Source organism: Plectropomus leopardus, chromosome 8 (assembly GCF_026936395.1).
Source record: "Plectropomus leopardus strain MGB_pleo_1.0 chromosome 8, ASM2693639v1, whole genome shotgun sequence".
In the NCBI taxonomy this organism is placed as follows: domain Eukaryota; kingdom Metazoa; phylum Chordata; class Actinopteri; order Perciformes; family Serranidae; genus Plectropomus; species Plectropomus leopardus.
The window spans coordinates 22,731,290-22,745,063 of NC_142183.1; the positions used below are offsets into that span (position 1 = coordinate 22,731,290).

Here is a 13,774-nt window from a genome sequence, read left to right on the forward strand (position 1 = left end):
TGGATGTTTTTGAGGTAAAGGTAAAATGCAAAACCTTTTTTCGATACTGTATATTTCTTCAGCCAAGTACCCCCCGACCAGAACAAATCATTTTTGGTGGAACAAAAAAAAAAAGAGAGAGAGAGAAGGTAAATAGGTAGAATACAGCTCTGCGCTCTCAGTGTCTTATTCATAAAAAAAAACAACCTTGTAAAAAAAAATAATAATAATACTAATAAGAATATTAAATGCTACATTTCAAATGTTTGCAATCCATCATTAAATTCAAAGCACAATACATTTTTGGAAAGTGCTTGATACACATATATATAACCAGCGAGACACATTGTGGTCCAATCCCTCAAACCACTCGCTGAGGTGGTCTGGGATGCTAACGCTCTTTAAGTTGCCAATCTTTATGCTAAGCTAAGCTAACTGTCCCCCAGCATTAGCTACATATTAGGTCATTTTAGTTATTTCTGGACCACAATTCAATCAATATCTGAAAGACAGCTCAGACTGTACCTCAGGGTAAATTTCTGCAGTGTCCATGTCTGCTGTGAGGACGAAACGATTACGCGTTTTCAGGCAATTTGCTGGGTACGGGTTTTGGATCAATTTGCATCACTGGATAACTCCTTGTTATTTATTGTCTGTGGGGGGAAAAAGACATCCTCAGCACAGAGAAGCTTCACAGTTACAGAAGCTGACAATGCCGTCTGAGTTTTAAAGTGTGAATCAACATGGTGACAGTAACGTGCAATAACCTCTTGCAGAGCCGGATCACGAGGGATCAGACAGATATGCAGCGTGAGGAAGGCTTTCTCTGTGTATATATTGTATATTAACATTTTAGATTTAATTTTCACTCATTTCACTCTCATCAGGACTCCTCGTGGAGAGAAAACTGGCTGGGGCAACTTGACATGTGATGGTGTGACCTCACACACTTATTCCACCATGTCCCCACAGGTATCTATGTGGAGGACGGCAAACTTGTCTAAAACTCTTGGGTTGTCTTCTGTATAAAAGACAGATATGAAAAGTTTTAGGTAGACAAACATCAAACAATATTAAGGTTGTTGCATCTTTTTTTTAAAAAATATTATATAATGTTTTCCTACCTTTGCAGATCCAGTGCGGCAGGTACACTTCATCTAACTTTCCAGCGATGACTGTAATGTCCAGTAGGTGACCTGCAGGGATGTACTGCATGGTTTCCAGTCTCTGCGTGTGCTCCTCCCAAGAGTCAATCTAGTACTTGAAGCTGACCTTTTCCTTACAAATCCCAGCGCAAGCCAGAGACACTGCATTCAAAGGTATCTGCTCCAGACTGTATGCTAATTTATAAAAGAGAAAACAAGTACTGAACGTTTTGACTCTACTTTGCACTATAATGTTAATAATGTTATGTTATGTTAATGTTATGATATAATGTAATGTATAATGTGTAAAACAAACAGAAATACTGTTAATGTAAACACAAAACAAAATAGGCCTAGTTTAAATTTGCTGTAAATGTAACATTACCATGATAATTGGATTAATGCATTACTGAAAATGATCTTGGCCTTGCTGTGAAAAATTATTAAAAGATGTTTTTACCTGTAAACTGGAGCATCATCTGCATCCACACAGTTCACTTCAGTCTCAAGTTTAATCCATTCATGCTCTGGGTTGTGAAACAGATTAAACATATAATTTACTGTATATGTTTAACAGTAGTACAGTTAGTAGGCCTGTTTTTGAGGTGGTGCTACGAACTTAAAGGATTTCAGATACATCTTCAACAACATTTAAGTATTGTTTAATTACCTGATGGGGTATTAAAGCTTGATTTTAAAACTTTATTCTATATTTGAATATTCTGATACAATAGTCTGGGGTATTACTTAGGTAAGTGATAATGCCAGACCAGGTGTCCCTTATCAGAAATTAAAATATAATAGGGAGGTCAGAACTGACACCCTGCAGCCAATCAGAATCAGATCCTGGTATAATCCCTGATAATGGACACCTACAAAGTAGTTCCATTGAAGCTGTATATTCATAGTAATAGCCCTCATCTAAAATGAGCAAGCAAAGCAACAAGGACACAATCAACGCCTCAGTTTGCAATGCATTCATCACTCATAGAGCAGTCCTTTAACACAGGACAGCAACTGTAACATACAAGCTGCAAGTACACTGCTCCTCTGCTCCGAACTTGAGACCTTGAGTCAGCTGGAGTTTAAAAAGTAGAGCAGATCGTCTACTAATCAGAAGAATCAGAAGATCAGCGATACAATCCCCAGCGCCTGCAGCCTGCATGTCGAAGTATCCTTGGGCAAGATACTGAACCCCAAGTTCCTTCTGATACTACTAGTATATGAACATGTGTGTAAATGTGACATGTGACCTATTTGCAGGCCACCTCCTCCTCCATGTTTTCCTCTGTGCTGCGCCCCAGACACGGTAGTCTGTTAACTTCAGCTCCTCTGACACTGTGCTCTTTTCTTTCCTTAATTTGCCAGCTAATGCATTACAGTGTCCACATTAACACTTTGTTATAACGTTTTTGTCGCAAGTGAGAATTTGTTTTTTGTTGCAGGAACTGTATTAGTTAAGGCAGAGCGATTTGAGACACGTCTTCCTACACGGTCACCATAACCAGAAGTTATTGTATATAAGTATATAAAGTTGCTGTTATACCTGGTGGGTTATCATGAAAATTATTGTAACAATTTCATCACACACGGCAAAATTTTCATGACTTTTCCAAAACATTCAGTGATTTTTACTAATTACATAACTGCCCAGGCCTGGAAATGTGATTGTGAAATTTTCCATGACCGTGGGAACCCTGAGTAACACATCAACTCCCCGAGTCCATTTGTATCACACTGCAATCATCTTACATCAATTTACTACTTCAGGCTGCAGCAGACAGAACATACCATTTGTTCATCAAAATCTTGATACTGATTGGGGGCTGGATGACCGTCTGCGTGCTGGACAGTTCTGAATTCCTGTCGTCCAGGATTTCCTGAAAATAGGCAACTTGTCAGGCATTTCTTACAGTCTTACTCATTTTAAATATTTATTTCTGAACGGTAATCATCAATCCAGTCTCAAAATTAAAGGGGGATTTGATGAGAAGAGCCAACTCTCCAATTGAGAGGTCAGTAAGGATGCTTTAAAAGCGAAGGACTCACTTTTATTTTTGTGACATTCTCCAAACCTCTCTGGCTGCTGCTTCGACCAACAATCTCTGACTGCAACACAAAGCTGAAATGCACAACAGATATGGTCATAGCCCTTGCAGTCTGTTTCTCCTGATGGCTTGAAAGAAAGACACACAAGCTTTGCAGTTATTTTTACTAACACAGTTTCAAAATATGTGCATGACTTTTCAATGACTCATAATAAATTTAATGACAATTCACAACATATGACATGAACAGATCTGTACGGTAAACTTTACTCAAATGTTAATTATTATATGAAAACAGTGGCCTTTTGCCACTCTAATGGCAGTGCAACACATTTGAACAGTTGTACTTGCAAAAGTTAATTGAAAACAGTGATTTGCACAATTAGGCCAAAGTGAAAGCCTGGGTGTTGATGTCACTGTTTCAATGTTGTTCTTTTTTATTTGCCTATTTTACTGTTATTCTATTCTACTATTTGTTTCTGAATTTTATTTGTGTGTAGTGTGTCAACAGTGGCTATTTCATTGTGCAATACTGTATTGTTTACTGTCAATAAAGCTGAGTCTTCAACCTTGTATCCTGTCTTTCTGGCTTTCGTTCCATAATGATGTTGTAAAATATGTCCTTGCTTCCAGCAGATTTCAGATGACCATCGAGGAGCTCCCGCATCTTCTCCTCCAATGTCAGGAGAGTGCTGATTTTATCATAACTTTCCTGCTGAATAACCCCCTTCGTGAGGAGTGCATCCAAAATTAGTTGAATGTTGCTTAAACTCGGGGTCACCTCAGTTTTATATTTATCCACTATGTGCTCATCTGGGGGACGAATTAAAGATAAAAGATTCATTGGTGATTTCATGGATCCAATGCAAATTCCTAAACATTTATTTCTATATTCAAAGTATAGCTGATGGACATTTGTCAATTATTACATTAAGATTGTCATTTTGCTTGTTAAATGTTGCATGTATCACATTCAACCATTTTACAATGCACATGGACACCAGGAAGAGATACTGTAAAATTAACAACACAAACATGACTTAAATACAACAGTGATTTAAGAGGACAAGACAACTAAAAACTGTTGATTTTGATACCAGTAGTACTTTTGAAATAACAAACTTTTTTAATCCTAGGATTTAAAAAATCTAAATCTAAATGCATATTTAATATTAAATTTAGAAACAGTGCAAGTAATTTTCCACAATAGTTCATCAATACAATATTGTATCAGGAAGGGAAAAAGTGACTTACTGCACCAAAGAATGCTATTGCTTATTGTAAAGCACATTTGTAGCAGCAACTCAAGATCATGTTTGGTGACTGGATGCAGATACTTAAAGAGACCAATATTTAAATCCTAATTTGTCCCATTTTTCCTGATGTCCAACTTTACCTTACTTCAAGTACCTGGAAGTGAAGGCGTACAAATGAATGTGTTTTCTTTTATGTGTCGATTAGCAGATCAAATTATCTGCGAGCAGTCTGTTCGCTTAAATGTCCTGCTGCCTCACAGGTCAGACTTCATGTTTTCTGTCCCAAAGAGTGTAAAAACTTTACCTTGACTATCTGCCTCGTCGTCAGTCTCCTCCAGTGTCTGCACAGCCACTGACACAGCACCAGCCACAGCAGCAGCCACAGCAGCAGCCTCAGCAGCATCCACAGCAGCAGCCTCAGCAGCAGCCACAGCAGCAGCCACAGCAGCAGCCACAGCAGCAGCCTCAGCAGCAGCCACAGCAGCAGCCTCAGCAGCAGCCTCAGCAGCAGCCTCAGCAGCAGCCTCAGCAGCAGCCTCAGCAGCAGCCTCAGCAGCAGTCTCAGCAGCAGCCTCAGCAGCATCCACAGCAGCATCCACAGCAGCAGCCTCAGCAGCAGCCACAGCAGCAGCCACAGCAGCAGCCTCAGCAGCAGCCACAGCAGCAGCCTCAGCAGCAGCCACAGCAGCAGCCTCAGCAGCAGCCTCAGCAGCAGCCTCAGCAGCAGTCTCAGCAGCAGCCTCAGCAGCATCCACAGCAGCAGCCACAGCAGCAGCCTCAGCAGCAGCCTCAGCAGCATCCACAGCAGCAGCCACAGCAGCAGCCTCAGCAGCAGCCTCAGCAGCAGCCACAGCAGCAGCCACAGCAGCAGCCTCAGCAGCAGCCACAGCAGCAGTCTCAGCACCTGACTGCTGTCACCAGGTGGTCTGTGATTCCTCTGCAGCCGGAAGCACAACACTTCATGGATTCGGGTAAATTATTAAAGTCTGTGATTCAGGGATTTAAAGAAATTTTTAGTGTTTGAAGTCAATTTCTCACAAAGTCAAAAGTTTTAATCACACTTCACGGTTTTTCCCACACAGCTAGATAACCCAGGAAGACCCAAATGGTGCATTGAAATGCTGTTGGAAATACAACAATCATGCCAGTCATAGCGAGCCAGTAAATTTTGTGCAAAGACAGAGGCTACCTCTGGCCGACCCAAAGCATATCACCGTTTGTTGATATGCATAATACATTGATTATTGACAGAATAACAGGTCATGTCTTTACTAAACATAATGCAAAAGCCAGCAGCTGGTTAGCTTATCTTAGCATAATATTAATATTATTTATAAATTATTATATGGCGTTTTATACAAAAAAACGTCACTTTGGTACTACAGAATTAGTACCATTACCAGTAATATTCTTTTTTCCACACATGCATTCAATATATTCACCATTACACTGTTTTGAAAACATCTCAGAAATTGTAAAAAGAAAAATCATAGATTTTTTTAATCAAATGTCATGGAATAACATTCAATTGTGGTATTAACAACAATGGATATAAATCTTTTTAAAATTTCATTATATTTTTTGAAGTCATTATGTTAGTATCATTACCTTAACAGAAATGGATCAATAACTACTTTTGCCATAAAAGGACAAATCAACCACTTGGTAGAGCATGTTTAAAAGATTAGAATAAACGTGCCTAACTCTAAAAATCCCATCACACAAAGCTCTCATGCCTGGAGTGACTTTTTTAGTTTTTTTACTTCCTGTAGGAGGCTAAAAGAAAAGGCTGTCTACTTAAAGACACAGTGACATCCAAGGGTTCAGATTTCAGTATAACATGCATTAAATGAGTGATAGAAATAGCTCAATTAGGTGAAGTTCAACACATTTTTCATAACAAATAGGAATAGACTTAAATGTACCAAACAGTTGGGCAGAACATAACTTAAAGTGATTAATCATTGTTGGAACGTCAGTTAAGAAAAAAAGATACATAAAGCAGAAAATAAATGCATGACCTCTATTGAAAGGATATTGATGAGAAGTTCAAAGACAGACTATATTTTGTGTTTGTACATTTTACCGCACCACACATGCTCAAACTTGCAAAGTGCTGGAAAAACCTGACGCTGACAGGAGCAGGAAAATACTTTGGATTTCTGACAAGTTACAACATTGTCGCATAAAACAATGTGACAGATCATCTTAGAAAAACACAGCTGACATTTTTCACACATTCAGTGAGGTATTTGAGAGGGGAGGGAAAGGCAGGTATAGCAGTCGTTAAAAAAAGAGAGAGAGAGAGAAAGTATCTGTAGCAGGCCACTCCTTCTTTTAAACTGTCTCATAAACTCGCTCTTCACCTCGCCTCCTCTCTGTCACCATCATGGTTTTCACTGGGAAATATGAGGTGGAGCATCAAGACAACTATGAAGAGTTTCTGGAAGCAATTGGTATTCCTATTTGGTATTTTTTTAAACATAAATGGATAAACGTGAGTCGCAATTCATTTAAACTTTCTGTTTTTGGAATGTCACAGGGCTTCTTGGCTCCAAGACCGACCACAAAGTGGTAATAGACGTGGTTCAGGATGGGAACAACTTCACCTGGACTCAAACTATTCCCAATATACCCAACTGGAGCTGGTCCAACAAGTTCACTGTTGGTCAGGAATGTGAGCTGGTGACGATGAAAGGCGACAAATTTAAGGTGAGATAATAATACATTATCCACCACATATTCACAGCTTGTCCTAAAGCTTTCATGCTCATTGGACATTTCCCTCTGTGACCTTTTGTGACCTGTAGGCTTCTGTCACTATGGAAGGTGGCAAGATTTCAGTACCGTTTCCTCAGTACCTCTTCACAGCAGAGATGACTGATGATAAGCTAGTGATGGTAAGAAGAGCAATCGCTTAACACATGACGCAATGAAACTCCACAACTCTGTAATCCTCACTGAGATAAATTTCCTCAGAAAATTTCAACAGCCTGAATAGTTTGTTATAATTTTATCCCAAATCATCTTTTCCATGTGTTTTCTAGCATTGCATAACTCCGGGGGAGAAGGGTGTGACTTTCAAAAGAGTTTGCAAGAGACTGGGTTGAATGGTGCAAGACCTAACATGCTTCAGCAGAAAAGAGGCCGGAGGAAATCAAAATGCTTCTTCCAGTGACTCAAGCAAGAAGAATAAAGCAACCAAATGGCAAGTGGAACATCTACTGGCTTCATATGTAACCTGACAGAAATGGTCAAACTATACGTACTGTATTTCTACAAGGATGAAACAATTTACCTGTAGCAGTATCAATGTCGTTCCATTATAAATCAATGAAATATAGCATGTTCGCTATAAGCAATGATGAAATTTTCTTTTGTCTCACACCACTGATGTTGACTTTATGGTCTCTGAATTAAAAACATTCATCTTTTCTGTGTAACTTGCAAACATATTCACTGTAAAAGGCAAACTGCCATTTCACAAGAAGATAAACCAGATATGTTTAAGGATAGATATATTATCCTTGGCTTTTAATTTGTAGTCATTAAATGGGTAAAGTTTGACTCTATGCTTAAGAAACAAACTGATATTTAGATATCAAATGTGACACTGACACACCCTAGCTTATATTTGCTGAACAAATAAGAAGATCCTTGTGTCATATGCACCATCCTGCAGGTATTTTTGTCTTTTATCGTCTCAGGAAATAAAGTGTTTTACATATGTGCCAAATAGCCCATACCAGTTGCAGATATTTTCCATTTTTATTCCCTTATTTGGTGTGGATTTCAATATCATTTCAAATCTACTATTTTCAATTAACAAGGTAAGTTTGCCTGACCAGTAATGGTGCTCAGGTAGTACTTGTGTATGTGGCATGTTGTGATTTGTATATCAATTACTGTGTTTACCTAAGTGTAAAACATATTAGTCAGAAGAGAAGAAGAGCCTTTCATGTTTTGTAGCTGATATTAGTTGTAGCAACAAGAGCTAAAAGAGAAACAAGTTATAGTCACACTGGAAAAACAACAACTTTTAAACCTGATGGCCTTCCATGTAATAATCTCCTCCCAATCACTAAAAAAAATAATTTTCACATTTCTGTAAACCACAGATATGTTACATTCTCATTATGTGCCAGACACATTAAAACATAAATATGAAATATTCACACAGTCAATGCATAAAGATCATGATTTTGATTAAAAAATGTTGTCTCTGGTGCACAATCCCAGCTGGAGATGCAGTGATTTTGGAAAAGAACAACCAATTTTCGTGTCACCTGACGTATACCTGGTGGAAAAGCAGTGATGGGTTGCTAAAAAAGAAGAGACTTTGTTGTTTGATATGATACGAGAACATATGGAACATACAAATAGAACATACCCATGGTTTCAGAAAGGTACAATGGCAACTTCATTTTCTTCTAATTATCTAAGCCGTTAAATATTTACTATACATGGGTAAACAATCATTTTAATAAGTGCAAACAGAGCAAACACTTAAGCGTGCAATTAAAGAGTTAGACTCCGGCTAGATCAGGCCCAAACCCTCCCAGTGCACATACAGGCATTCATATTTATACCATCAACATTCAAAAGCCAGGAGGTGAGTTGCCTATCAAGTGAAAGTCTGGCCTACAGTAACAAAAGTTAAATCATATAAAAATAACATACAGGACAAATACATACAAATAAAAAAAAAACAAAGAAAACGGCTTGAATACTCATCACATGAACTCACTACAGGAATGAGAAGCCAGGTGTTTGCAGCCAGAGTGTTTGCGAGGTGCCGATATAGACTGACCTGAATGAGCTACACCTGGTGCCCATTTAGATCAAATCAGGATCTTTTAAGGTGGACTGACCTTTAAGGTGGCCCAGCCAATCCTTCTACACATGAGCATCATTCATTATTATTTCCTCTATCTGTGACACCACAAGGCTCTCCTGATGTGACCATTGCCACCAGTGGCTAATAGCTGAGCTGTGAAAAAACAAAAAAGTTATTTGGAAGTAGTCTCTTATCAGAGATTTACTCATTCCATACCAGCGATCCTTGATGAATAATCCAGTAAATTGATGGATGGATGCAACAGACACTGCAGGCTCAGGAGCTGAGCAGGGCCAGGCCTCGGCTCGGCTCAGGTGGTGGAATATATTTTAAAAGATGTTTGATAGATGTGAACTGTGCCTCAGGAGGTGTCTGCTGCTGTAAACACAATATCAAAAACATCCGTGCAAAGTAATACAATGCAAAAGCTCAAGATGCAAAAAAAGTATTTGAGTATTTCTTGAGGTCTGTTGTGTTGTCACATGGATTTGCAAACAATCCCGTGTTTGGTAAGTTGGATATAATATTTGCGGGTTCGTGATTTCAAATGTAACATGCACACAGCATAGTTCCAGATCTCTGAATCAACATATCTCCAACAGAAAGAATAGGACGGAAGAAATGAAACGATATGAAGAAAAGCATGAAGTGAAATGTAAATTCAGTCTGGTGATCAAGATAATAGGAGCATCTGTAAATGGGACCAAAGTACTTAAAATAAGATGCTTATTCAAGTTGCATGCTTTGCTCTTTTTTAATTATTTGAAACAGGAAATGACAAACATTAAATACAGATAACTAAATATTTTTAAATACAATGAAAGGACACTGCACAACCATAGACTGTATATAAAGATTATGTATTATAAACAGTCTATGTGCATAAGTTCAATATGCATAATTAAGTTTTGACTCTGCCCTCAACAGCTATGTTTGAATGTGCTCTTGCAGAAGAGCTGCAAAAAAATGCACTTTTGGATTATGACCACTGAGAGGCGCTCTCATTCCTCAATAAAACACCAGTGGGAGTAAATCCAGTGTCACTCCAGTTAATTTTACCAGTGAAGAAAGGGCTCTATGTTTTGCATTAGGGATGTAAAATGGTATAATTCACATTTGAAAATCTGTCATTTATTTTGAGTGTAATAGTAATCACTCATATCTTTGTTCTGCCAGATTTTAGGATTCAAATCTTCAGTTTAGCTGTACTTGTTTTGCAAATTGCCTCTTTTAATGGAGGAATGCTGTTTAATAATGGCAAACTTGACGAGAAGAAGGCTTCATTTATTCATTGGTGTTGTGTGAAAACATTGACGCATTGCTCCCTCTGTGGCAGATAGTCTGGCTGACATTCATCCACTGGACATTTGACATGCTGCATTTTACCACGAAGAAGAGAAACAGAGAATTCCCTTATCAAAGAATCTGACTCTTTTGCAGCTTTGAGTGCGAGTGTGACATCAAGGAAGGACGGTAGCTTTTTTGTCAAACGGAATTTTAATGATACAGTCTGGACATTTTAAAAGCTGAAAGTTAGTGGGGTGCTTTTACTTTTGAATCCCTGAATCAGAGGGGAAACTAATGAGTCTGAAGCAAATATACTGAGACCCCCACCATGAACATAAGGTGAGCAGCCCTCTCTGCACCCCCAACCAACCATTTTCCAAATTCCTCCTGGAGGACACATTAAAGGAAGCCAGCAGCTTCTTCACCCCCTCAAAAGCTTACAGGAGACTGTGAATGATCCATTATCAAACTGACAGCCACGAGTGGTGCGCTGCTCCTCTGTCTCCACCCCCTCCTCCTCCCCTTACAGAGAGATGCTGAAAAAATCCCTTCAGTCTTAGCATCAATACACACCTTTTTTTACTAAATGCTGTTAAAAATACATAAATCATATAAATAGAGTGCCAAACACTGATTGCTCTTTAAATCTGTTTGCCAAGTTAATTACATTTTGATCAGGCTCATGTGGAGGAATGTTGTGCTTCTTTTTAAAAATCTTTTTTTGTTTAACTTAATGCTAATTAAAGATCTGTGAGCTGATATGATTAAGCACCTGCACACGGTTATGTTCAAGATCTGTGATTCAAGAGAAAACTATCAGACAAGTCCGCAGTTTCATAATAAAATAGATATCCTGCTGTCTCTGAGAGGACAGAGTGTCCACAGTCCACTGTACTGTGTCCAATGTGAGCAGGGCGGTCAATTTGCAAGCATTACACTGGAGCATAATGTCTCATGTGTGAGAGAGAGACCCATCACTGAATGGATTTCTATAGATCAAAATGCCATAAAACATAGAAAGCTCTGAGTGCGATGTGGAGGCGGAGGCCAGAAGCAGAAGAGAGACTGAACTTGTTTCTCAGATACTGAATAATAACTTTGTCTGGAGAGGGTAAAGAAGCACCGCTCATGGATATACTATTCCACCCATAGTTTCAAGTGTGGGAATGAGAGATTAAATGATTCGCTTTTGATTTGACCTCAAATACAAAGTGTGCTTTAGTCAGTGGTGGATAAAGTATGCACATCTGTTAGCATACGACCGGATAAATGAGACTTTGGATTACACTGCACGAGTTTAATGAGAGCTTGTAAACAGGTGTTTTGATATCATTTTGCTGTTGTTAAATGTTGGAACATAAATATATTCACCATTTTCCTTGAGTGCATGCAAGAAAACAACCATTTTCTTCTCAAATTGAAGGCAAAAGAGCACGACTAACTGATTCACAAATGGTCATTTAGTGGGTGAAGAATTCCTTTAAGTTTAAAACCTTGTATGCTGCTGCAAAGTTTAATCTGGATTATTTCATCACTTTTTAAAAGCTCCTCATATGTTTAATATGTCAAATTTGATCTGCAGGGTAACTACAGGTGATTCTCTTGGAAGTGTTGCAGTGAAGAAAAACTCAAGTTAGAGTAAAAATGGTATAAAATGAGAAGGAAATCCAGGGAATCCAAGAGTATGAGAATGTGAAAAACGAGGAGGAATTAAAATAAATAATAAATAAAACACCTTTATTATAGTGTCTTAATCATTAAAAAAGCATCAGGGCTTGACAAAGACTGGTGTTTGGTAGAAACATGTTGGCTTTTTTAAATGATTTAGACACTGTTATAAAGGCTTTTTTATGTAATTCCTCCTTGTTTTTTCACATTCTCATATGCTTGGAGTGCCTGGATTTCTCTCTCATTTTATCCTGTTGTTTCCCGTCTTCCATGAGGACCCGATACTATTTCGTGACCTACATTTGATTGTGATCCACAGAGCAAACCAGTCATCTCTCTTTGTTTCCATTGCAAAAATGGTATTTGAAAGTCTGGTGTGCAGGATTTAGTGGCATCTAGCAGTGAGCTTACACAAATAAATATTGCCTGTGTATCAAACATGTAGGAGAATACGGTGGCCGACATGAAAATGCAAAATGGCCCTATCTAGAGCCAGTGTCTGGTTTGTCCGTTCTAAACTACTGCAGAACATTAGCCTGGTAAAACCATCCTGATGTGAGCTCAAAAATTTGTATCGGTCTGGACTCGCTGCCACGCCAAACGATTTTAGTGGGCAGCTGTACTTGCTTTGACAAACATTCCTTTGACATTATCATTAGCCTCTACTACACAAATATTTGATCAGTTAGAAAGTAAGAGTCTAAAAAATGCAACATATTTAGATTTACTATTTGTATGTGACTTGTTCCTGGTCAACAACAACCCCCATGAAGTTTTTGCGATACACTGGGATTGCAGCGTACCTCAGCATTTCTTTTTCAGCACCCAGCTGACTGCTGAACACCAGCTGGCAGCGTCCTTGTTGTCTGTCTGAAGCATTGTGAACACTGGTCTGCACGGCAGTGATCCCCATCTTTGCAGCTCATATCTGCTCCTCCATTACCGCAATCAGTGGCCAAACAACAACGAACAGGAGGAGAATCCTCTTCATCACAAACTGAGCCTGTAAATCATGCTTTGGCCAAATCCAGTCAGAAAAAACGCAATTAAGTCTTTTCCTTCCTTTTTAATTGTAATTGACTGTATTACTGATTGAACTTGACTTGTTGCTGTGTTTACTCTGCTAACATTGCAGTTAGCACTTGTTGCTACGGGAGCAGCACTGCTGTGCCAGCAGCTGCCTGCATGCTACATCATCAGCTACAACGCAGTCTCCGATTGGCTGCTTACATTGCCAACTATGGTGTGGATCCCTGATTGGCCCGAACAGATTGTGATTTCTGGAAAGTGTTTGGGGTGGCAAAGAGTCCAGACTGATACGCAGAGTAAAACAGATTGGTGAGCTCACATCATACATACATCAGCTCTAGATATAAATCCTTCATTCTGACACGATTCTTAGTTTCAGGTTTTTAAAACTAATAAAACATTTGTTTCATTTCTGTCAGTATAGCCCTCTAAACCCTGCCCACTGAATCTTTAAGTCCAGAGCTCGAGTAAATGTTCTTGGTCACACTTCCCCACTGGTTTCTGTGTGTCGTAGTGCTCCACTGT

General features: G+C 38.9%; 1 protein-coding gene and 1 pseudogene across 2 annotated transcripts; one reads left to right on the forward strand and one right to left on the reverse strand.

Moving 5' to 3' along the window:
- Nucleotides 1–22: 22 nt before the first annotated feature.
- On the reverse strand, nucleotides 23–4,114 carry LOC148188938 (NACHT, LRR and PYD domains-containing protein 1b allele 5-like; annotated as a pseudogene). Its single transcript, XR_015777320.1, has 7 exons — nucleotides 3,742–4,114; nucleotides 3,174–3,246; nucleotides 2,941–3,004; nucleotides 1,585–1,684; nucleotides 1,104–1,319; nucleotides 747–1,000; nucleotides 23–632 (listed from the first exon to the last, which is right to left on the reverse strand). The product of XR_015777320.1 is annotated as an NACHT, LRR and PYD domains-containing protein 1b allele 5-like (transcript).
- A 2,612-nt stretch (nucleotides 4,115–6,726) lies between these two features.
- Nucleotides 6,727–8,171, forward strand: LOC121948140 (gastrotropin-like). Its single transcript, XM_042493420.2, has 4 exons — nucleotides 6,727–6,884; nucleotides 6,971–7,140; nucleotides 7,239–7,328; nucleotides 7,476–8,171. The coding sequence occupies exons 1-4, from the start codon at nucleotides 6,818–6,820 to the stop codon at nucleotides 7,536–7,538; spliced, it is 390 nt and encodes a 129-aa protein (XP_042349354.1). The 5' UTR covers nucleotides 6,727–6,817; the 3' UTR covers nucleotides 7,539–8,171.
- The last annotated feature ends 5,603 nt before the right edge of the window (nucleotides 8,172–13,774 follow it).

Excerpts from the sequence above, each read along its gene's own strand:
- LOC121948140 (XM_042493420.2), top strand. The coding sequence starts at position 6,818 with ATGGTTTTCACTGGGAAATATGAGGTGGAGCATCAAGACAACTATGAA. Across the intron at positions 6,885-6,970 it reads AGAGTTTCTGGAAGCAATTG|GGCTTCTTGGCTCCAAGACC; the intron begins GTATTCCTATTT and ends GGAATGTCACAG. Across the intron at positions 7,141-7,238 it reads TGAAAGGCGACAAATTTAAG|GCTTCTGTCACTATGGAAGG; the intron begins GTGAGATAATAA and ends TGTGACCTGTAG.